The sequence below is a fragment of the Melopsittacus undulatus genome, chromosome 2 (genome assembly GCF_012275295.1).
Source record: "Melopsittacus undulatus isolate bMelUnd1 chromosome 2, bMelUnd1.mat.Z, whole genome shotgun sequence".
Lineage (NCBI taxonomy): Eukaryota > Metazoa > Chordata > Aves > Psittaciformes > Psittaculidae > Melopsittacus > Melopsittacus undulatus.
This window is the reverse complement of record NC_047528.1, coordinates 47,740,959-47,763,725: the sequence shown is the minus strand read 5'-3', so window position 1 is coordinate 47,763,725 and position 22,767 is coordinate 47,740,959. Positions and strand designations below refer to the sequence as shown.

The following is a 22,767-nucleotide window of genomic DNA, read 5'->3' as shown; positions in this document are numbered from 1 at the left end:
AAGGTCTGACTGGCCACTGTATTCTTGAAATTCACTATTTATTTCTAAAAGATCAGACTCGGTACCATATATTCACTTTTTTCATAGGATTATACAATGGTTATGGTTGGAAAGGACCTTAAGATTACCAAGTTCCAACACCCTACCATGGGCAGGGTTACCTCACACTAGATCATATCGCCCAAAGCTCTGCCCAACTTGGCCTTGAACACCACCAGGGATGGAGAATTCACAGCTGACAAAAAATCATCTCCTTCCCATAAGCAAAAGTTCCCCACACTCTTCAAATTACTCTCTTCCTAGGAGTGTCTGTGGTATGGCAACATGGCCAAGAGATCTGGGGCTTTGGTACTGAGTATGAAGAAAGATGGAATACAGGCATAGCCAGATCACAGAAATACTGACCAGTGGCCTTCTGGGCAAAAGTAGTGCTTTTGTTTCTCAGACCAGAAGAAGTAGCAATGTACTCAAGTTCTTTCCTTGTCAAGAACTTTTCTTGAATGCAAATGTCTCCTCAGGTGTTTTCAGAGGAAAACCAAAAAGTTCCTGGGAGAAAGAAAAGGCTTACACGAATGCAACCATTGCATGACCTTTTTTGTCCTCTTGGACAGGTAAGTATCTGAGAGAGAGATAGAAGGGAAACACAGAGACAGGAATAAAAAGGGAAGGGACTCATCCAAACACAGAGACTGTTCAGGTATGCATTTGACACTTTACTTCTGTATAGAAATGGTAAAGAAAATTCAGAAAGGCATAATACATACGAAGCAACGCTGAGAACTGTAGACAGTCTGCACAATATATTCCAGCAAATGCAAAGGCAATACATGTGTATCAGTCTCTCACCCCTATTACCAACAAATCATTCTGTTGGTACTCAGTTTGAGACAGCGTTGTTTGCAAATGCCTGGGACACCTGCTGTGATCTCCCAGTGTTTCTTCCATCAGAGTGCAGGGGGATCTGAGGGATTTTTTTTTCCTCCAAAATAGGATTTAAGAGTTTCATTTTTTTGTTTGCTTGTTTTTTCTTTTTTTTTTTGGAGGGGGTGGGGTGTGGCATGGGGGATGGAGAGTGTTGTTTGGTTTTGTGTTGCTTTGTTTTTTTTTCCTTCATTTTGTATTTTGTTGTTTCTTTTGTTTCTGTTTCAGCATCTCCCCACCATGAACAGTTGTCAATGAAAACACAGAGGTGTAATTCAGTGCTCCTTTCTGCTGCTTGCCTGCATTTTCTTTTAGAAGCAAGTTTCTCTTTACTTCTGGACCTTAACAGGTGTCTAAGATACGCAGCTGTATTCCAACAGCAGGCAGGACTTTTCTGGAGCTTATCTGAATCTTTTTCAAGGTGTAGCAGTAGTTCTTCTGCATTCATAAACATCTTTCTGTCATTTCTTTCCTAATCCAAAGACTCTCTCAGTATACTTTCTTTTCTGTTTTCCATTCTGCAGGATGCAGATGGCAAGGCTGAGAGAGGACTTTTGTAATTCTTTCTTCTTTTTACTAATACATATAAAAAGCCACGTGAAGAGTAGTCTTGTGACATAACATGAAATTACTGGAAGTCCTTTCCAACCCTAACTATCCTATTCTAATCCTAACTATTCTATGATCATACGAAGTGTGTACTAACACAATGTGAAATAACTACTATCCTATAATCTGCTAGTAACAAGCAGAGTAACAATGGTAATACCAAAGCCCAGAGGCCAGCTCCCCACTTGGGAAGATGCTCCAGTGGGTGGGCATTGGTGGGCAGAGCTGAGGAGTGAGTCAGCAAGGCCTCCTGCAAGGGCTGGGATGGGTCTGAGGGCGCTGCTCTGGCTCCAGGGAGATGTGATGGAACCTTCCATCCAGAGCAGAAGGACATGGTGGTTCTGTCCTCACTGCTGCCGAGGTGGTACTGGGGCCGCAGGGTGGAAATCCAAGCCCGGGCAGCAGGGTGCATGAGGGGAATCGAAGTGGTAAACAGGCACCTACAAGAGAAGAGTCAGAAAGCGCTGATGAAGCCATGAGGGCAGGAGCAGGTGGGACTTGGCTCCTGTGTTTTTTGGAACTATGCTGTAAAAAGGATCATTGCTAGCACAGGAGAGAGGCTCCTTACTGGCTCCTTACTGGTAACTACAGTGCTGCTTTGGTTCCTTCTCAGCACATGTGACAACTTCAGAGCATGGGAAGTTGACAGAGATGTGCAGTGCTCCTCGTCAGGCAGCAGGGCTCAGCAGGGAGCCTGGCAAGCTGGGATATGGTCTTTTCCAAAACCCAAGCAGCAGCATACCCTTGCTCTGCCATACTAAAATCACAGGTTGGCAGGCAATGCTGGGATAGTATGTTTCTCCTGACATACATGTTCCGCCTGTCCAGGACCATCCTGTGCACCTCAGAAATGTTTCCTATACTCAGAGCTTGGCAAAAAGATGGAGCACAGACTCTGCTACATACCTGGGTGCCTTGTTCTTCCCCTGCTTGTATTTCTTCAGTCGCCCATCCCGGACAGCTCAGTTCTGATCTTCTTCGGGCACGGTGGCCCGTCGCTGCCCTCTTCCCAGGCTGCTCTTCGCTTCCTGGTGTTATGCGAAGGACCTGGGAACCTTTCAATTCAATAGTATTGTTAGACAGGTGAAGCCATGATTACCTTGAACCAAGCAAAGCCAGGCACTTTTACCTTTTCTGCCCCGAAAAACTCCTCTGCTGTTCACTCTCTGGAGCAACAGGAGGCACCTGCAATGCAAACATGTAGGTTAGCAGGGGAAAAGGACCTCCCTGCACAATTGCTACCCTGGCTCTAAAAGGCACATCCCTTGGATGGGTTTGCTCAGCTCAGCTGAGCCAGCTGTGGTGGGACAATCTCACAAAGCGGGATGGCCAACCTGTATCAGCCTTGCTCTGCACTTTGGCAGAGCTGCAGGCTGGTGGATGACCGTGCTTGTCCCTGCTGTGGCAGCAGCCCCACCTTCTGAGAGGGGAGCCTTTTTTTGTCACACTGCTCGTGCACTTCACTTACCTCTGCTGTTTCCAGCTCTGCTTGTGGTGCTGGTGTCTCCTCGGCCCCCTCGTTGGCCACCCTGGCCACCTGCTCACCAAAGAGTTCCTCGTGGTGGTTGATGAGGAACTCAACAAGCTGGGTCACCTGCACACAGCAAACCACTGGTTTCACTGACGGGGCTGATGAGGGCTCAAACAACCTTTCCCAGCCTGACCCAAGCTTCTGTGCAGGAAGGTGCAGCTGTGGGGCTGCTCTTCCCAGGTGCTGTCCCATGGCTTTGCTGATGGGAGGAGGAAGCCAGGACCCTCGAAGCAGCAAAGCTGGGCTGGGCTAGGCTGGGGATGCTGTAGCCGGGTGGTGAACACAGCATACCTTCCCTGTCTCCTGAGCCAGGACATCCAGGGGCAGCTCCTGGGGTGGGCTCAGGAGGTTTGGGGCCAGGCAGATGGCCAGGTTCCCAGCAGTCATTTTGGTTGTGGCCACGCTCTTGCTGATGCCGCTGAGCAGCGACAGCAGCTGCCGCAGCAGGAGCAGGTTGGCCTCAGGGAGCTTGCTGGCCACCCTGAGGGAACAGGAGCACAGCATTAATGAAGTCCGTGTTGACAACACAGGTCTCCCAGGCTGATCTCACCCAAGGCCACCACCTGCTCTACAGCAGAGGGACTGCCTTTGCTGAGATACGGCCACCTCCCTGCCTCCCTGCCCTTCTGAAAGAGTCCCTTGTTGGAGCAAGCCCCAGTGCCTGTGGGAAGTTATCCCCAGAGAGAAAAGCTTTTCGGTGCCTCTTTCCCCCCAAACATAAACCCCACAGCAGCAGGAGGTGGCTTGCAGGAGCCTATGGCTATTTCAGGCAGGCCACTGCTTTGCATTGGAGTCCCAGCCTGTGCCAGTCCCTACTGGATGCTGCCATACTTACTCTTTCAGTGCTGCCAGCCTCTCCTGCCTGCTGGTCTTCTCCATGGCATCCATCCACTCCTCATAAAGGTGGACACTGAGGAGCTTAGAGGGGATATTCCGGAGGAGGTCCTGCAGTGCCAAGGGCTCCACGTGAGGCTTTGGCCACTGCTCCCAGGAGCACCCGCAGCATCCCCAGCCATCTGGCTCATGAGCAGGCAGCTGGGTTTCTGCTTGTGCTCCCGCAGGTGCCCATCAGCACCAAGAGAGCCCGGAGCTGCAGGGCTGTGGGTCAGCAGGGCTCACCTTCAGGAGGACAGCCAGCAGCAGCACGGGCTGGGTTTCCAGCTGCACTGGAACCCCGCTGTCCAGGGCCTCCCTGACCTCCCGGCAGGCACGCTGGCTGGCTGCCAGCCGGAATATCCCCTCTGTGGATGTGCCGTGCTCACTGAGCAGAGCCAGCAGGTCCTGAGGGCACAGGGGAGGAGAGATGCTGGGCTGGAGACAGGCCCTGAGGTAGGTGCTGGAAACAGCCTCTCTATGGAGGAGCTGGCAGGATGTGATGGGATGGGGTGGGATGGGGACACCCCAGCCAGGCTGGCTCACCTGGATGGGCTGTGGCAGCATGCCATCCTGGCTGAGCAGATCTGCCAGGGGCCTGCCAAACAGAGCTCCCACAGCAGTAGAGCCCGATGGCCCTGGTGCCCCTAAGGCAGCCGAGGTCCCTGGCCGTGCCAATGGCCAGGGCAGCCTCCGCCTGCTCCTGCAGGTCCCGCCTGCTGCCAAGGGAAACAGAGCAAAGAGCTGTGGAGGAGAAGCACCAGGAGAATGCTCCCAGACTCCCTCAGTACTGTCTCCCCATCACCGAGGGCATGCGAGAGGCATTGTCTTTTGGGAAAGAGGGGCTCCGGGGCTCAGCTCTCTCCTGCTGCAGAGTGATGGGGATGCACATGCCCTGAAGGAAGGGCAGTGGCAGCCCCATTGCTGCACATGTGCCTGCCTGCAAGAGCAGGAGAGAAGGGCCATCCTGCCCCTGTCTTCTCCATACTCACCATCCACGTGGCCACATCCGCCTTCACTTGCTGGCAGCTGCCTGGCACCAGCCTGCAAGAAATGGGCTGTGCTCACCAAGGAGCCCCACAGCAGAAAGGGCCCCTGGAGAGCTGCATCAGCCCCTGGCTGCGTGAGAGGTGGGGATGGGGGAGATTGCACCTCAAGGGACCCTGACCTGAGCCTGGCGCTGGAGCAGCTTCTCCAGGCTGCCGGCATCCAGGGTCGTCCCCTGAGCAAGGAAAAAAGAGCAGAAGGTGAGGAGCGATACAGCTGATGCTGGGCTGGGGCAGGCCCTGGGGACAGAGCAGAGGCAGGACGGACACTCACAGCATGGCGGCCACTCAGCTCCTTCAGAACCATCCTTATGGAAGGCAGCTGGGTCACATGGGCTCCCCTAACTCCTTCCGGTGGTCTGTGCATGGGGAAGGGGCAGAGAAAGAGCTGTGTGAGACCCAAGCCAGCTCTTCCCCCTGCTGCCAGCCTGAGGAGCACTTCCACACTGACAGGAACTGCTGGGACAGCCTGGCAGTGGAGTGGGAGCAGGGGCAGTGGCGAGGATGGGGCTGGACAGGTGTTGGCTGGACACAGCTGGATGAAGCAGCTCTGCCAACTGTGCCTGCTCGGCAGGGGTGACACCTCTGCCTTCAGCTTTTGGGCACCTCTGCTTGCAGCTGCAGGGACACCTCTGTCTGCATTTGTGGGACGCCTCTGCCGGCAGCTGTGGGGCACTTCAGCCCAGCTCAGTAGAGGTGTTTCCTGATTGTTTGGATGCCACTCATGCAGCATCCCCCAATGATGGGAGCATGGGCAGCCCATGCTGCAGTGCCAGGCAAGGGCTTACCCAAGGAGGGCGCTGACCCAGAGGTCCTTCACTACTCGGGAGCTGCCAAAAGAGAGGAGAAACAGTCTGAGTGCCTGCTGTGCCCCAGCAGATGATGCCCCATGGGGCAGGGCAGAGGAGCTGCCCACCCCTCTGGTGGGACATTGAATTGGGACTCACCAGAAGGTGACAACACAGGAGCCGCAGGGCCAGAGGAAGACAAGGGAGCTGGAGGCCTTCCCTTCCTCCTCCTCCTCCTCAGCAGCATCGCCAGTGGAGCCCTTCCCGCTGCTCAGCACCTGGAGCAGGCCCAGGGCCAGGGAGAGCAGCGGGCATGGGGTGCTGCCACGTCTGCAGAGAGGAGTGGCAGGGAGTGAGCTGGAGGTGGCCGAGCCCATTGCCAGCTTCCCTCTTGTGCCTGCCTGCCATGGGCATGGCCACAGGTGCATCCATCACCAGGGTGCTGGGGCCCTGGGGCTGCTCATTGGCTGTCCCTGCTCTGGTGCCCTGGTGCCAGGGTCAGGGCTTGGGAGGAAATGCAGATGGGCTTTGGATGCCTTACTTGGTCTTGGCGATGACCAGCTTGTCCTTGAAGAGGAGGAGGTCCCTCTTCTTCCTCTGGCCACCTCCCTGGGTCACCCGCACATGCTCCCTGAGCAGTGGCTCAGGCAACATCTGGTCAGGCTCGCAGAGCTCATCTGGGCCAGGGTCATCCCTGCAAGGCAGACAGCATCAGACATGAGCAAGGCGGCTGCTGTGGGGCCCGGCTGTGCTGGTGTGTCCCTGAGCTGTGATGGAACCCACCTGGACCCGGAGCAGCAGAGCCACTGCCCCATCGTGACAGGGCACGAGAGGACTGGCAAATAAAAACTCTCCTAATGCTCAGAATGGGAGCGCTCCTCCACAAGAGAGAAATACCCCCAAGTGCCGCTGGTGCTGCTACTTGCAGCACCGTCCGTGCAGGCACTGGAGCCGTTGCCGGGTCAGCACTGTGTTAGTACCAAACACCATGGTAACCTCGGTTCTGGAACCTGTTGGCCCAGGTGGGGCGGAGCCCTTTGGGTCTCTCCCCAGGATGCCCATGTCCAGCTCCAGACCCAAGGACTGCTCCCTTACAACTGCAGTGTCCACCAATGGAAAGTCACAGCTCCTGCAGCCATGGTCTTCTGACTCACAGGACCTGGGGAGCCCCAGGTCTACCATGCACACTGAAGACTGAGGCAATGCTAAAGCATTAAATGCCTCTGTCTTTTCTTCATACCCACTTTTCAGTGGCCATCTTCATAAAGTATCAGTCCAATACTTTCCTTAGGCCTCCACTTCTTATTAGCATACTTGAGAAAGCTTTTTGTTGTAGTCTGATAGAACACTGACCAGTTTCATCTCTAGCTGAGCTTTGGCCTTCCTTAGTGTCTCCCTCCATGTGTGAGCCACAGCTCAGTAGTCTCCCTGAGAAGCTCCACCTTGCTTCTGGAGAGCACACAATTTCTGTTCCCACCCCAGTTCCAGGAGGAGTTCCAAGCTGCTCTCCTGCTTCACCTGCTTGACTTCCATTGACAAGATGGGATTGCTGCTCCTGTGCTTTCAAAAGCTGGTTCTTTAAAAGCGAAGCAGCTATCCTGGTCCCCTAAGTCCTCAAAAGCTCATGCCCAGGAGATCCTGCCAAGTAGGTCCCTCTGCAGCTTCCCCAGGTTAACAACTCTGCTGAACTTTTCCCTCATGACACCCAAAAGTTTGAGCTCAAGGTCTTTGGGATTAGGGTGGCCAAGACAGCCTCCTACCATCACACCTAGCATGCATGCCTCTTGATTCACAAACAGCAAGTCTAGGAGGGCACCTTTCCTAGTTGGCTCACTGAGTACTTGTGGAAAGAAACTTCCTTCCCCAAACTTCAGGAATTCCTCAGCCTCACTTGTCCTAGCAGTGACAGTATGGTATTGCCAGCTGAGGTGTGGGAAATGTCAATCTCCCAGATGGACAAGAGCTACCTATCCAGAGATTTCTCTTAATTGCCTACAGAATCCTGTCTGTGTGTATCATAATTTAAGCCCAGCCAGTAACTCAGAGCAACACAGCCACTTGTTTGCTCCCTCCCTCGGTTCTTATCTTCCAACTCCCTCTCCAGAGAGATGGGGAAGATAATCATAGAATCATAGAATAGTCAGGGTTGGTAAGGACCTTAAGATCATCTAGTTCCAACCCACCTGTCATGGGCAGGGATACCTCACACTAAACCGTGTCACCCAAGGCTCTGTCCAGCCTGGCCTTGAACACTTCAGCATTCACAACTTCCCTGGGCAACCCATTCCAGTGCCTCACCACCCATATAGTAAAGAACTTCTTCCTTATATCCAATCTAAACTTCCCCTGTTTAAGTTTTAACCCATTACTCCTTGTCCAGTCACTACAGTCTCTAATGAATAATCCATCCCCAGCATCCCTGTAGCCTCCCTTCAGATACTGGAAGGCTGCAATGAGATCTGTACACAGCCTTCTCTTCTCCATGCTGAACAGCCCCAACTTTCTCAGCCTATCCTCATATGGGAGGTGCTTCAGTTCCCTGATCATCCTCGTGGCCCTCCTCTGGACTTGTTCCAAAATCAAACTCCCACAGGCTGAGATAAGAACAGTCCAATAACTAAGGTATAACACAAGACCACTACTGATACCACCAATAATAACGACGATAATGGAAATAACAAGGGGAAAGTATATGAAACTCAAAGGGGAAAGGAAAGAAAACAATAAACAGCAGTGATGCAGAATACAATTGTTCACCACTGATACCCAGCAGGAATATCTGATGATCCGAGCAGCAATCTTGGCCTTCCAGGTAACTCCCCCAGTTTATATACTGGGCATGGTGTGCTGTGAATACATCTTTACCTAGTTTGGGTCAAGTGTCCTGTCTCTGCTTCCTTCTGGTTTCACATGCCCCTCCTCACTGACAGAGCATGAGAGACTGAAAAGACCTTCATCAGGGTAAGCATTACATAGGAGCAACTAAAGCACTGTTAACAGCATTGTTCTCAGATGAAAGTCAAAATCACAGCACTGCACCAGCTACTAGGAAGGAGAGAAATTACTGTTACAGCTGAACCCCGGGCAGTATCCATCCCTTATTCCATACCATTCACATCATGCTCAGACTTTTTTTTCAGTATAACATCACTTTTTGTCCCAGATATATATAAATACACCCTCGCACACACAGAAAGAGACAGATACCATTCCATACTCCACGGATCAATCCCTATAAAGTTGCTGAGGTAATTCCATCATGTCAGGCTCCATCTCTTGTAACAGTCTTTCAGGACAGGAGGGACAGTGTGTAGTGTTGGGTTGTTGCGGGGTGAAGACACCACTGAACTCATCTGGTCACTGCTGAGCTCATCTGGTTTCATCAAAGTTCATTCTTCGTTGGGCTGATGATCAGAGAGATGTCAGAGTCAGTTGATGGTGACCTGAGGACAGTTCTGCTGCTGCTGCTGGCTTTTCCGATGACTTTATTCTCTGCTGACGATCATGACAGCACACATCTTCTTTTCAAAGCCCAGAGTGGTGGAGACGGACATCTAGCTGATGGGCTATAAAAGTGTTATATAGCAGGCGACAGCATACGATTGAGTTCGGATGGAATGCACCCACGGGTGTTGAGGGAGCTGGCGGAGGTCATTGCTAGGCCACTCTCCATCATCTTTGGTAAATCGTGGAAAACGGGAGAGGTGCCTGAGGACTGGAAGATGGCAAATGTCACACCAGTCTATAAGAAGGGCAAGAAGAAGGACCCGGGTAATTATAGATCAGTCAGCCTTACCTCTGTCCCTGGAAAGGTGATGGAACAACTTATTCTTGACTCCATCTCTAGGCATATCAAGGATGACGGGGTCATTAAGAACAGCCAACATGGTTTTATGAGGGGGAAGTCATGTTTGACCAACCTTATAGCCTTCTATGAGGAAGTGACTAGGTGGAGGGATGATGGTAGAGCGGTAGATGTGGTTTTTCTTGATTTCAGTAAGGCATTTGATACTGTCTCCCATAGCATTCTCATAGATAAGCTAAGGAAGTGTGGGCTTGATGATCAGGTAGTGAGGTGGATCAAGAACTGGTTGAAAGGAAGAAGGCAGAGAGTTGTGGTCAATGGGGCAGAATCTAGCTGGAGGTCTGTGACCAGTGGAGTCCCTCAGGGGTCGGTGCTGGGACCAGTGCTGTTTAATGTTTTCATCAACGACCTGGATGAGGGAACTGAGTGTACCCTCAGCAAGTTCGCTGATGACACTAAACTGGGAGGAGTGGCTGACACACCAGAAGGCTGTGTTGCCATTCAGCGAAACCTGGACAGGCTGGAGAGTTGGGCAGGGAGAAACTTGATGAAACTCAACAACAGCAAGTGTAGAGTCTTGCATCTGGGGAAGAACAACCCCATGTACCAGTACAGGTTGGGGGTTGACCTGCTGGAAAGTAGTGAAGGGGAAAGGGAGCTGGGGGTCCTGGTGGATAGGAGGATGACCATGAGCCAGCAATGTGCCCTTGTGGCCAAGAAGGCAAATGGCATCCTAGGGTGCATTAGAAAGGGTGTGGTTAGTAGGGCAAGAGAGGTTCTCCTCCCCCTCTACTCTGCCTTGGTGAGGCCGCATCTGGAATATTGCGTCCAGTTCTGGGCCCCTCAGTTCAAGAAGGACAGGGAATTGCTTGAAAGAGTCCAGCGCAGAGCCACAAAGATGATTAAGGGAATGGAACACCTCCCTTATGAGGAGAGGCTGAGGGAGCTGAGTCTCTTTAGCTTGGAGGAGACTGAGGGGAGATCTCATCAGTGTTTACAAATATGTAAAAGGTGTGTGTCAGGATGCTGGAGCTAGGCTTTTTTCAGTTATATCCAGTGGTAGGACAAGGGGCAATGGGTGTAAACTCGAGCATAGGAGGTTCCATGTTAACATCAGGAAGAACTTTACTGTGAGAGTGACAGAGCACTGGAACAGGTTGCCCAGGGGGATTGTGGAGTCTCCTATGTTGGAGATATCCAAGGCTCGCCTGGACAAGTTCCTGTGTGATGTACTCTAGGTTACCCTGCTCTTGCAGGGGGGTTGGACTAGATGATCTTTCAAGGTCCCTTCCAACCCTTGGGATTCTGTGATTCTGTGATTCATTGGCTGTTTCCCCCCCCACATTAAATCTCCTTGAGGTACATACTGGACTTCCTCATCTTCCCACATTAGCCACCAAGTGTATCTGGGTCCCTGAGTGAAAGCAATCCCAAGAGTGGGTCTGCCTTTACCTGAAGCAGGAATAACCCAGACTGTCTTCTCCAGCAAATTCCTTATATGCACCCACAGGAACTTTATGCCCTTCTGCAGTATGTAAAAGTTCTGACTGGGCTGGGCCAGCCCTGTTGGCAGATCCTCTGGTGTTGACCAACCAGGTGGCTTTTGGTAAATGTGTTTCCCAATGTTTGAAAGTCCACCACCCATTGCTCTCAGTGTAGTTTTTAACTGCCTATTGTACTTTTCAATTTTCCCAGAGGCTGGTGCATGGTAAGGGATGTGATACACCCACTCAATGCCATGCTCTTTGGCCCTAGTGTCTGTAAGGCTGTTCCGGAATTGAGTCCTATTTTCTGACTCAGTTCTCTCTGGGGTGCTGTGTCACTACAAAATCTGTTTCTCAAGTCCCAGGATAGTGTTCCAGGCAGTGGCGTGGGGCACAGCGTATGTTTCCAGCCATCCGGGGGTTGCTTCCACCATGGTAAGCACATGGCACTTGCTTTGGTAGGTTGGTGGGAGTGTGATATAATAAATCTGCCAGGTCTCCCCATATTTGTACTTCAGCCATCGCCCTCCATACCAAAGAGGCTTTAACCACTTGGCTTGCTTAATTGCAGCACATGTTTCACGCTCACGAATAACCTTGTGAATAGTGTCCATTGTTAAGCCCACCCCTCAACCATGAGCCCATCTATATGTTGCATCTGTGCCTTGATGGCCTGAGGTGTCATGGGCCCACTGGGCTAAAAATGATTCACCCTTATGTTGCCAATCTAAGTCCATCTGAGCCACTTCAATCTTAACAGCTTTATGCACTTGTTGGTTGTTCTGGTGTTCTTCAGTGGCCCAACTCTTGGGTACATGAGCATCTACGTGGCGTACCTTCATCACCAGGCTCTGCATCTGGGCAGCACAGTGCAGCAGCCCAGATGGGTTTACTTCTGTGTTACCAGTTGGTCTGCTTCCATAGCTGCAACCACCCCCACAGGGCATTTGCCACCATCCATGAGTCAGTATAGAGGTAAGGTCCACTTTTCTCATTCAGCAATGTCCAAAGCCATCTGGATGGCTTTCACCTCAGCAAACTGACTCGACTCACCCTCTCCTTCAGCAGTTTCTGCAACTTGTTGTCAGAGACTCCATACAGTACCCTTCCACCTCCGATGCTTTCCCACAATATTGCAGGACCCATCAGTAAACAAGGCATACTGCTTTTCACTTTCTGACAGTTTATTACATGGTGAGGCCTCTTCGTCATGCATCACCTCCTCCTCTGGTGACATTCCAAAATCTTTGCCCTCTGGCCAGTATGTGATGACTTCTAGAACTCCTGGACAACTGGGATTTCCTGTTCGAGCTCGTTGTGTAATTAGTACAGCCCACTTACTCCATGAAGCTTCGGCTGCATGATGTGTAGAGGAGATCCTGCCTTTGAACATCCATCCCAGCATGGGCAACTGGGGTGCCAGGAGGAGCTGTGCTTCAGTGCCAATCACTTCTGAAGCAGCTTGAACCCCTTCATAGGCTACCAGTATCTCTTTCTCAGCTGGGGCATAGCTGGCCTCAGATCCTCTGTATCCCCGACTCCAAAAGCTGAGGGGTTGACCTCGATCGCTTCCTGACTCTGCAGTCTATGGATCAGCTTATGGATGGGAATCAGGAAGTCTTGGTTGGTTCAAAATTGCTGCTGGTGCACTGTTGTTGTCACAATTGGCACTTGATCTTCGACCTTCACCCCACAATAAAAAGATCCTCTTAAGAGACCAGGCAAGGTGGACAGCTGCTCAATTTCCTCTGCCTCCAAAGCAGCAATATCAAAAGCCCATTGGTACATTTTTGGGTCTTTGAAATACCCTTTCCTGGGATAGTCCATGCCAAGGGTGCATGGAGTGTCTGGACCAGCCACAGTAGAGTGCTTTTGCCACTCCCTCCTGGTTAGGCTGATTTCAGCCTCCAGTATAGTTAACTCTTGGGATCCTCCTGTCACTCCAGAAATACAAATGGGTTCCACCCCTTGATATCTTGATAGCATTAAGGTACACTATGTGTCAGCGTCTACTAGAGCCTCATACTCCTGTGGGACTGATGTGCCAGGCCACCTGATCCACATAGTCCAGTAAACCTGATTGTCCCTCCCCTCCACCCATCTGGAGCCAGTGCCCCTCTAATTGTGATTCTCCACTTACATCTTCTAGTACGAACAGATTAGAATCCCAAAACCTTTAGAATTCTCAAATGCTGCTGTAAATAGCCTGGTGGGAGAGCGGGGGGTGTGAGGGAATGTCTCCTTCGTAGGCTGAACCACCGACAAGGGAAAAAAATATGTGTAATAGCTGAAAATTTCCATTATATGCACAAAGCACAGAGGTAATGACCACACTAGGAATGCAAACCAGACCAGTTTAATGATCAATGATTCTACTGTATTGCAAGTCATGACCCTGACGTACAGTGAAACAATAACCTTAGCCCTGGCCCCAAGCTGATAAACACTAAATCAGCAAATACTGGCTGCAAGTAAGGCATGGCATGATGAAACTCTGAGCCCACACACAACAACTCTGAGAGAAAATAAATCAACATTATGATTATTAATCCAAACAATGAATGCTTGTCACAAATATAATTATACACAATCTGGTCAAATCTGTCATTATCTCAACCTTCAAGCCCCACTTTGGGCACCAGAAAGAACTGTTGTTGTTGATGGGAAACTTAACATGAGCCAGCTTCAGTGTGCACTTACAGCCCAGAAAGCCAACCGTATCCTGGACTGCATCAAAAGGAGCGTGACCAGCAGGATGAAGGAGGTGATCCTGCCCCCCTACTCTGCTCTCGTGAGACCCTGCTTGGAGTACTGTGTACATTTCTGGTGTCCTCAACATAAAAAGGACATGGAACTGTTGAAACAAGTCCACAGGAGAGCCACAAGGGTGACATGAAGACCAGCTGAGAAAGCTGAAGCTATTCAGCCTGGAGAAGAGAAGGCTGTGTGGAGACCAAATAGCTCCCTTCCAGTATCTGAAGGGGGCCTATAAGGGTGCTGGAGAGGGACTCTCTGATTTATTGATAGAGGAAAATATAGAGATAATAAAAGATGCAGTAAAAGATATTTCTGATGTCTAGTTATCTTACCAAACCCAAAGACCATGTGATGACGATCAGGAAACCAGCTCCAAGAAACACTATAGCAGTGCAAGGTGGAAGGCCCAACCTTAGCGGGCATCCCTGCAGAGGCAATGTTGACCTGGGTGGTATGAGGTTCTTCTTCCCTGAATTGCATGAGGCTTGGGCTTTTATACTAGTGAAAATGTGCACTCATTCTGATGTAGGGGCCAGCCTACATCAGAAGGAATGGCCAGCTATACAAAAAGTGTCTCTGGGGGTCGGGGACTTTTTGAGGATTTCCAGAGTGGGACTTTCTGGGAAGGAGCCAGCACAGACCATTACCTCATGTGTCAGGCTTGCCTAACACAGTAGACTGAGATAAGAATAGTCCAATAACTAAGATATAACACAAAACTATTACTGCTACCACCAGTAATAAGAATGGTAAGGGAAATAACAAGGGGAGAGAATATTAAACTAAAAGGGGAAAAGGAAAACAATAAGCACAAGTGATGCACAATACAACTGCTCACCATCCACCAACCAATACCCAGCCCAACACAAATACCAATCTGGCTTTCTGGGTAACTGCCCCAGTTTATGTACTGGGCATGATGTGCTCTGGTATGGAATACCTCTTTGACTAGTTTGGGTTAGGTGTCCTGTCTCTGCTTCCTGTGCTCCTCCTCACTGGCACAGTGTGAGACTGAAAAGTCCTTGATCAGAATAAACATTACTTAGCAACAACTAAAAACATTGGTGTGTTATCAGCACTATTCCCAGACTAAAGTAAAAAACACAGCACTGCACCAGCTACTAGAAGGGAGAAAAACAACTGCTGCAGCTGAACCCAGGACACCCATTCTTGTCAATGGCTTTGGTTAGAAGACAATGATAGGAACCACTTCGATACCTCATATGTTACAAATAAAATATATTCATTTCACAACAGATGTTGAAATTCTTGTAAAACTCAGCCATGATAAAATGCTCACTTTAACAAAGAGTTGGCAGAATGTTATGTTAACTTCACTTAGAATACATTTAGATCTATCTGAATAGAATTAAAATACAGTCCTTCAATCAGCCCACAGCAGAGTTGTGTAGCAGAAAAACAACATGAAATGTTGTTTTCAACTGAATGACTAGTAAGTAGTACTCGATCCACATGAAAAAGACTAAAAGTTGAAGGCCCTACCAATCACTGTTAATAATGACTGAGCAGAATTTGAAGAATTACTGTGGGAAGCCGTAGGTAAAAGTGAAAGAATTTGCCAGTATGAAACTTACTCTATTAGGCTTTAGCTTAGTAAGAAAATATAATTGCACTATTTTTTTCTGGGTAAAATTTTCTATTACATGAATTGGCAGGAGGCATAGGCATAGGTGCCTTCAATATATTTTCACCTATAGTTATTCCTTGACAGTTTTCTGATTGCCAGTCTGGCTTCATTAACCAATTAAGCATTAAGTAGAATGACAAAAAAATTCTAAGCTGAAGATCACTTCCTGAAGTATGCACCGTGAATTTAACCTACAGGCAAAACTCAAGCTTTATTTCAAAGGTAATTTGTTCTGAATAAGGACTGAAATCATGTTACTGACATAACTTTTCAGAAATATAATTATTAATTAAATATATGTATTTCCTAAATTCTAGAATTAAAGGCTTTCAAACCCTTTTATGAGTAAAGATTTTAATACCTTCCAGAGGAAAATTTCAATGCATCATTATGTACAAGACAAAACAAAACAAAACCACATCATAATACACATAGAGATCTAGGTTTTAGACTCTGAAAGTGAACTTCTTTTAACCTGAAGAGAAATTTTACCTCTATGGTTATGGGAAAAAAAAACATGAAGTCTACAAATGCAGTGAAAAAAGGTCCTGTTCATCTCTGACAAATTGCCTAAGGGAAAAGAACTCTGTCTTTCATATAGGTAACTCAACAGAAACTGAGGAGCTCTTTAAGTTTGAACTTGGTTTGAACTAGTATTCTGTTATTAATTCTTTTGACTGTATTTCTATTACATTAACAGAAAAATGTGTAAGCAGTTAAGTAGCTGAATAATATGTCTATGTTCCTGTGGTTTACATTATCTAAAGACCATGTAGCCTGGCAGACAAAATGCTTACTTTGTAATTCAAAATCTATTGAATTTCAGTCCTAATAAAGTTATACTTCTACTAAAATTTCTATTAACTTTACTTACATCAGCATAATTATAGCTATATTACTCCTTAACAATGAAAACTAATCAAGAGCAGATGACTTCAATAGATATTTCAGCCACAGAAGAAACTTGTGGAAAAAAATAACATTATTCTAGCAAACTGTTTTGGTGCATGTAGCACAAAATTAGGTACAAAATACATAGGTGGTTAGGGCTAAAGCCCTAAAAAACCAAAACAAAACAAAATCACCAAATCTTTTAGTTTACAGTGAAGTCCTCGGTAATTACCCAGAAAATGAACTAAAAATAAAGAAAAAATATTGTATTGTGAACTTCCCATACAATGTGAACTTCACTTCTTTTACTAAGAAACATAATGAGATTTGGCTTATTGGGTGGTTAAGTAGATAAGATTCTGATAACTTAGCTATTACAAGTACAGATTACTTGTTATCAATTTTGCATATTAGTCTTTGCAAGTAACGAGTAAAATTTTATATAGTTCATTCACATGTGATTCCTTTATTATAAGCAACAATCCTTTCTTCCTAAACAGACTATGTTGATTGAAGAATTCTGAATGAGTAGAGTTTTTCAGTGAGCTGAAATGTCAGTATCTATCCTGGAAGTCTTTAAAATGATTTGATATTTACTTGGTATGGGTTCAATTATTTTGTGTAATAAACAAATTTATTAGGCTTCAATACTATGTTCATATACCAACATATGACAAATAGCCTAAGTGAAAATACACAAGATATGGGGATCAATGCAACACTGCAAATATGTTGGACTATGACAAGTTCTGTTGCTGCCTGTTCATAGCGCTGGCTGTTGGTGTGCGCGTCACCAGGTGTTGCTGCGGTTGTTAATTGTATGCAGTTTTTATATGTCTCATTCCTCAGGGATGAATTTCCTTTATTATCCTTTACAATGTGTTGTTAAATTAAAAAAAAAATGGGTTTTATCTCACTTGCTACCGCAGTACTGTTCAAGAAAATGCAAATTAGGCTCTGAAAACATTATAAATTAGTGAGGTCCAATTGTGATACTGAGAGATCAAATGTTCTAAATTCTGAATTCCAGTTTTATCCCCCTCAATATTACAACATGGTATAAATTAGTGAAATTCAGTTGTGATACAGAGATATTTGTGATATTGAGATAAAACATCATAAAATACTAAATTCCAGCTGTGATGTTAAGAGAAGATCAAACATGCTACAGATTTCTGAATTCCAGTTGTGATACTGAGAACAGGTCAAACTGGGTGAAATCCTAATTCAGTTTACATGGGAAATCAAATTTTCCTGGTTTTAATGTAAGGTGTCCCTGCCCATGGCAGGGGGGTTGGAACTAGATGATCTTAAGGTCCTTTCCAACCCTAACTAGTCTATGATTCTATGATTCTATGATTCATCACTGGTTAAATCATGACTGAAATTGTGATTTAAATTCTACTGTGACCTACTGATTATAGTGGATTAAATTCATTTAGAGGAAACCATTCTGCCTAATATGACAGCCTGAGAGAAGCAAGGCTGCCACAGCTTCATTCCTGTAGGTCCAGCCTGTAACTAGGCTAACCATGTATTCCTAGCAGGCATATGTGTGTGGAGTGCATATAGAAAAGTCTACACAGACATATACATGCACCTGTACATACACCTTTACATGTCAAGTCACAGAAAACACACAGAGCAATGGTCTGTGTGTCCCAGGCACCATGGTCCCCCAAAAGCCAGCTCCTCCCATGTTCTATTTCTTAGAGAAACACACATTTCGTTTCACTCTATCTGGTCCCTTCAGCCTACCAACCCCATCCAGCAGCCAGAACCCAGCCCCTCACTCACTCCTTGTACTGCACCACAGACGCTGGATCCCTGTGACCCCAGGTCCCACTCCAGTCATTGCCACTTAAGTCCACTTGTTCTGGTCTTTCCAGTTCCTGGCATCACAGGCACACATTCTGATTCAGGCGGTTGGCCCCCAGGCCCCCATACATACACATGGCACACCAAGCAGAAAATCCCTCATACAGGAATGAATTAGAAAAGAGTTAAAGAAGACTGGACAGGCTGTGCTGTTCAGGCACAGGACATAGCCAGACAAGCATACCAACCAGCAAACTGTCTGAGCCCAGTCAACCCTTTTTATCCTCTTACTCTTAACATATTCCATATTCCTTGGCAGCAACCACCATTAGTTCAAAATGTGTCCTGGAGAGGTGCTCGCCTTGAGTCAGATGATTTTAGACTTGTTCACTGGGGCTGAAGCTATCCTTTAACAGGCATGGGAGAGGCCTGAACAGGATACTCCCCTCTGAATCTGTCATTTAGGTTCCTACCTGATATTAGAACCTCCTGTGCTCCTTTGTGCTTGTGGAGATGGGTCTTTGAAGGGCTGATGGACCCTGTAATGGTCTGGGAGAAGAGGGCACAGAGTACTGTTTAGATTTCCCAAAAAAACATCACCACCATTTACTCTCTTTGCTCCTAAGTGTGCATTTGAACTTTTATCACAAAACCTGACATAATTCTGCTATAATCAGTGCAATTACCAGGTTTGTCAGTGTCATATATTCTAGTCTGTCATGAAGATGCCTAATGGTATACATCAACTAGAAAGACAATAGAGATCTATATCCAGAATATTTATCCTATGTGGTGGGATTAAGATATTTAAGATGTTTATATGTGAATTAAGTATCAATGACATCTCCAGCCAATTGATCACTTGGTTAGATCGATATAGTCAATGGATCATTTGGGTCATTTTAGACATACTATAAACAGAAGCGATTTCAAGAATCAGTTAAATGTAGTGATTTCATTTCTGGTTTTGTGGTGGGATACCTTGTTTCAGGGGCAGCTTTAATGCTTATTAGAGGTGGGTATTCCAACACACAAAAAGAAAGAGCATAGCTGTGTGTTTGTCTTTGTATCTGTGAGTTTATGCACATGAGGGATGAGGTTTAAAATAACAGTATCATACATAAAACATAGCTATATCATATACATACACACACTGCAGATTTTATAGTCATTGGAGAGAAGAACTCCACTATCCTTCAAGTAATAGTTGCTCTTACCTACCTGAAAGTTAAACCCAAAGACTTAAACATCTGAATCTAGATGTCAGCAGGCTGAAGCTGAATACTGTGCTTGGTCTGATGTAGCTGCTTAAGCTTCTTTTGGAGTAATTAATACAATTCATTCTTTGTAAAGTTGATTTTTGCCATCCTGAAATACATGTGATGAACTCTTTCATTTTCCTATACATACAGTGAGACTAAACAATCTACCGAGTTAAGATTCAGATGCCTAAAATTAGGACATATTATTTCCATGTTTTTATACCTGATACATATAAAACAAGATATTAAGGGAATGCTGGGCTAGACAAAGCACATTAAGTCATAATTCTACTTTTCATCTTTCCTTTGAAAGGAAAAACTTTCAGGTTTTTTTCCTTCTATATTCAAGACATAAAATCAGCCAACTTACTGTTGAATATGAGTTTATCAGGTTATTAACATGGATAAGCAAATAGTTATTTTAATATAATTTATGGAGAGTTTTTTACATTCTTGTTTACCTTTACTGTATTTATCGCACGCTAAGTTCTACAACTGCAGAAGTGTGGGTATTTCATAGGTTGCCTTCACTTTTTTTTTATTTTTTTCAAATCATCATTTCTTATTCTTTCCTGATTGTATTTTGGAAATTGAAAATACGGTCTTGCTCCTTCACTTCAGGTTCACTCTTCTGATGGAAACTTGCCATTAATGCAAAAAATATATACCTATAACTTTGCACGTGCTTAAATAACTTATAAACCAGAAAAAAAAATCAGCTTACCTTATTTGAATTTTTTCACTGCTACATGATAACAATTGTGAAAAAATTTAAAAAGTTTTCCACTTCTACTCTGAAGTGTGATTGTTTCTGGAAATTCATGCCGACAAAAATAGTCCTTTTTCTTTAAATAAAATATTTTTTCTTTAAAACCAAGATATCACATTAATACTAAATAATCTCAATTAAATATTATGTGGCAAAATACTTACAAATGTTAAATCGCTAGGAAAAAAAAATCCTAGAATTAAAAAAACTAAAGCTGTATATACAGCATTGGCTTTAATCTACCCTGTAGTCCATTGTCTCCTGAAACAAAGAGACTTTGTTTCATATGCTGCTACTGGCAAACTTATATCTTTGCTAATAAAAGGAGTTAAACATCATAACATTCTGGAAAAGAATGTGTATATATGTTTCATTTCTATTTTAACAAAACAAATTCAAGCACATTAATTTATTGCAATGACATCATTAAAGCTGAAAACAGCTTCTTTCACACACATATATAGAGACAGAAAAATGTCACACACTGGGGCTGAATGCTTCATCTTATGCCCTGAGGAAAGATGGAAATGATAACATACTTACCATACTTCCACATGTGCACTATTAAAAAGGTAGCAGTATTTGGGTTAATAATATTATAACCCAAGCTTATTTCAGCTGAGGAAGAAAGCGATTGTGACAGAGTAGGCTTTACAGATCAGTGAAAGATTTTAAAATATCCCCCAAGAAGTAAAGATTTGCATTCATACTTGTGTGATGATAATGCAGAACCTTTTGTATCAACTAAAGAAAAGGGTGAAATAAGTGATTCTAGAAAAAATTCTGATGATTTGAGAGACGAGATTCTAGGGATAGCAACAATATCTTAGAGAGAAAGAAAAATGTCTAGCAACCTGTTGTGGTTTAAGCCCAGCCGTCAACCCAGAACCATGCAGCCGCTTGTTTATTTCCCCTCCCTTCCTGCCCCCGCTCCCAGAGGAATGGGAAGGAGAATTGGAAGAATGCATCTCCCATGGGTTGAGATGAGAACAGTCCAGTAACTAAGGTATAACACAAAACCACTACTGCTACCACCAATAATAATAATGATAGGGGAAACAACAAGGGAAGAGAATTCAACCTCTCATCACCCCCAGACCAATACCCAGCCCGACCTGAGCAGCAGTCTAGCCCTTTCGAGTAACTCCCCAATTTATATATTGGGCATGACATGCTGTGGTATGGAATACCTCTTTGGCTACTTTGGGTCAGGTGTCCTGTCTCTGCTTCCTCCCGGTTTCCCCTTCTACCTGGCAGATCATGAGACCCAGAAGGTGCTTGGTCAGAGTAAACATTACTGAGCACCAACTAAAAACACCGGTGTTATCGGCGCTGTTCCCAGGCTGAAAGTCAAAAGCACTGCACCAGCTACTAAGAAGGAGAAAAATTACTGCTACTGCTGAACCCAGGACACAACCTAATACTGGGGATTGAGCCTCCAACAATCTTGGTGAACAGCAGCAAAAGTAAACAAACAATAAAACCCAGGGAAACAAAGGAAGAATAAAACAAAAAAAGAAGTCTGAGGGTACCATAGAATCATAGAACAATTAGGGTTGGAAAGGACCTTAAGATCATCTAGTTCCAAGCCCCCTAACATGGGTAGGGACACCTCACACTAAACCATATCACCCAAGGCTTCATCCAACCTGGCCTTGAACACTTCCAGGGATGGAGCATTCACAACCTCCCTGGGCAACCCTTTCCAGTACCTCACCACCCTAACAGTAAAGAATTCCTTCCTTATATCCAGTCTAAACCTCTGCTGTTTAAGTTTCAACCCGTTACCCCTTGTCCTGTCACTACAGTCCCCATCAGCACCCCTGTAGGCCCCCTTCAAATACTGGAAGGCTGCTATGAGGTCTCCACGCAGCCTTCTCTTCTCTAGGCTGAACAGCCCCAACTTTCTCAGCCTGTCTTCATGTGGGAGGTGCTCCAGTCCCCTGATCATCCTCATGGCCCTCCTCTGGACTTGTTCTAACAGTTCCATGTCCTTTCTATGTTGAGGACACCAGAACTGCACACAATACTCCAAGTGAGGTCTCACAAGAGCAGAGTAGAGGGGCAGGTACCAGTTGTCTTCAGGGTTCAAACTAAGCAAAAGACCTCATGATTTGCTTTCTGTTTCAGCTTTTCCTACATTGTTTGCAGTTTCTGAAAGGAATTGTAACAGGACAGCACAAGCTCATCTGGGATTCATATTAATTTGAAGACAAAGTAAAAAAATGAGAAGAGTTTTCAAATGAATAGCAAGTATCAACTTAGTTATTGATTCTATCAGTTTTATTAGTACTGAGGGCATAAAATAATGTTTGGGTAATGGTCTTTATTATGGGTGACTCCTGGGTTTTGTGTCCAAGATAGATTAGGATAAATTTTTTCCTTGAAGGATGGGCAGCTCCATAACTCTTTTCTGGAATTTTCATTAGGTACTACTGAATCAAGTTTTATATCACTTTTCATATGTGATAGAAAACACAGGTGAGGTTTTTAAAGGTAATATACAAACTACTTGCCTCCAAATACTAGGACTGGAATATGAAGAAGAACCTCTGGCTGAAGCTC

General features: G+C 46.0%; 1 protein-coding gene across 1 annotated transcript; it reads right to left on the bottom strand.

Moving 5' to 3' along the window:
- Positions 1-1,877: 1,877 nt before the first annotated feature.
- Positions 1,878-4,501, bottom strand: LOC117438989 (T-cell activation Rho GTPase-activating protein-like). The gene is made up of 7 exons (XM_034074634.1): positions 4,481-4,501; positions 4,181-4,342; positions 3,897-4,006; positions 3,353-3,542; positions 2,999-3,124; positions 2,437-2,577; positions 1,878-1,970 (listed from the first exon to the last, which is right to left on the bottom strand). The coding sequence occupies exons 1-7, from the start codon at positions 4,499-4,501 to the stop codon at positions 1,878-1,880; spliced, it is 843 nt and encodes a 280-aa protein (XP_033930525.1).
- Positions 4,502-22,767: the final 18,266 nt, after the last annotated feature.

Bases quoted from the DNA above. Each gene is read 5' to 3' on its own strand.
- LOC117438989 (XM_034074634.1), bottom strand. From the start codon at position 4,501: ATGCTGCCACAGCCCATCCAG. The intron at 4,007-4,180 runs GTGAGCCCTGCT...TTGGCACTGCAG, and splicing joins TGCTGGCTGTCCTCCTGAAG to GACCTCCTCCGGAATATCCC. The intron at 3,543-3,896 runs GTAAGTATGGCA...CTGTTCCCTCAG, and splicing joins AGGCTGGCAGCACTGAAAGA to GGTGGCCAGCAAGCTCCCTG.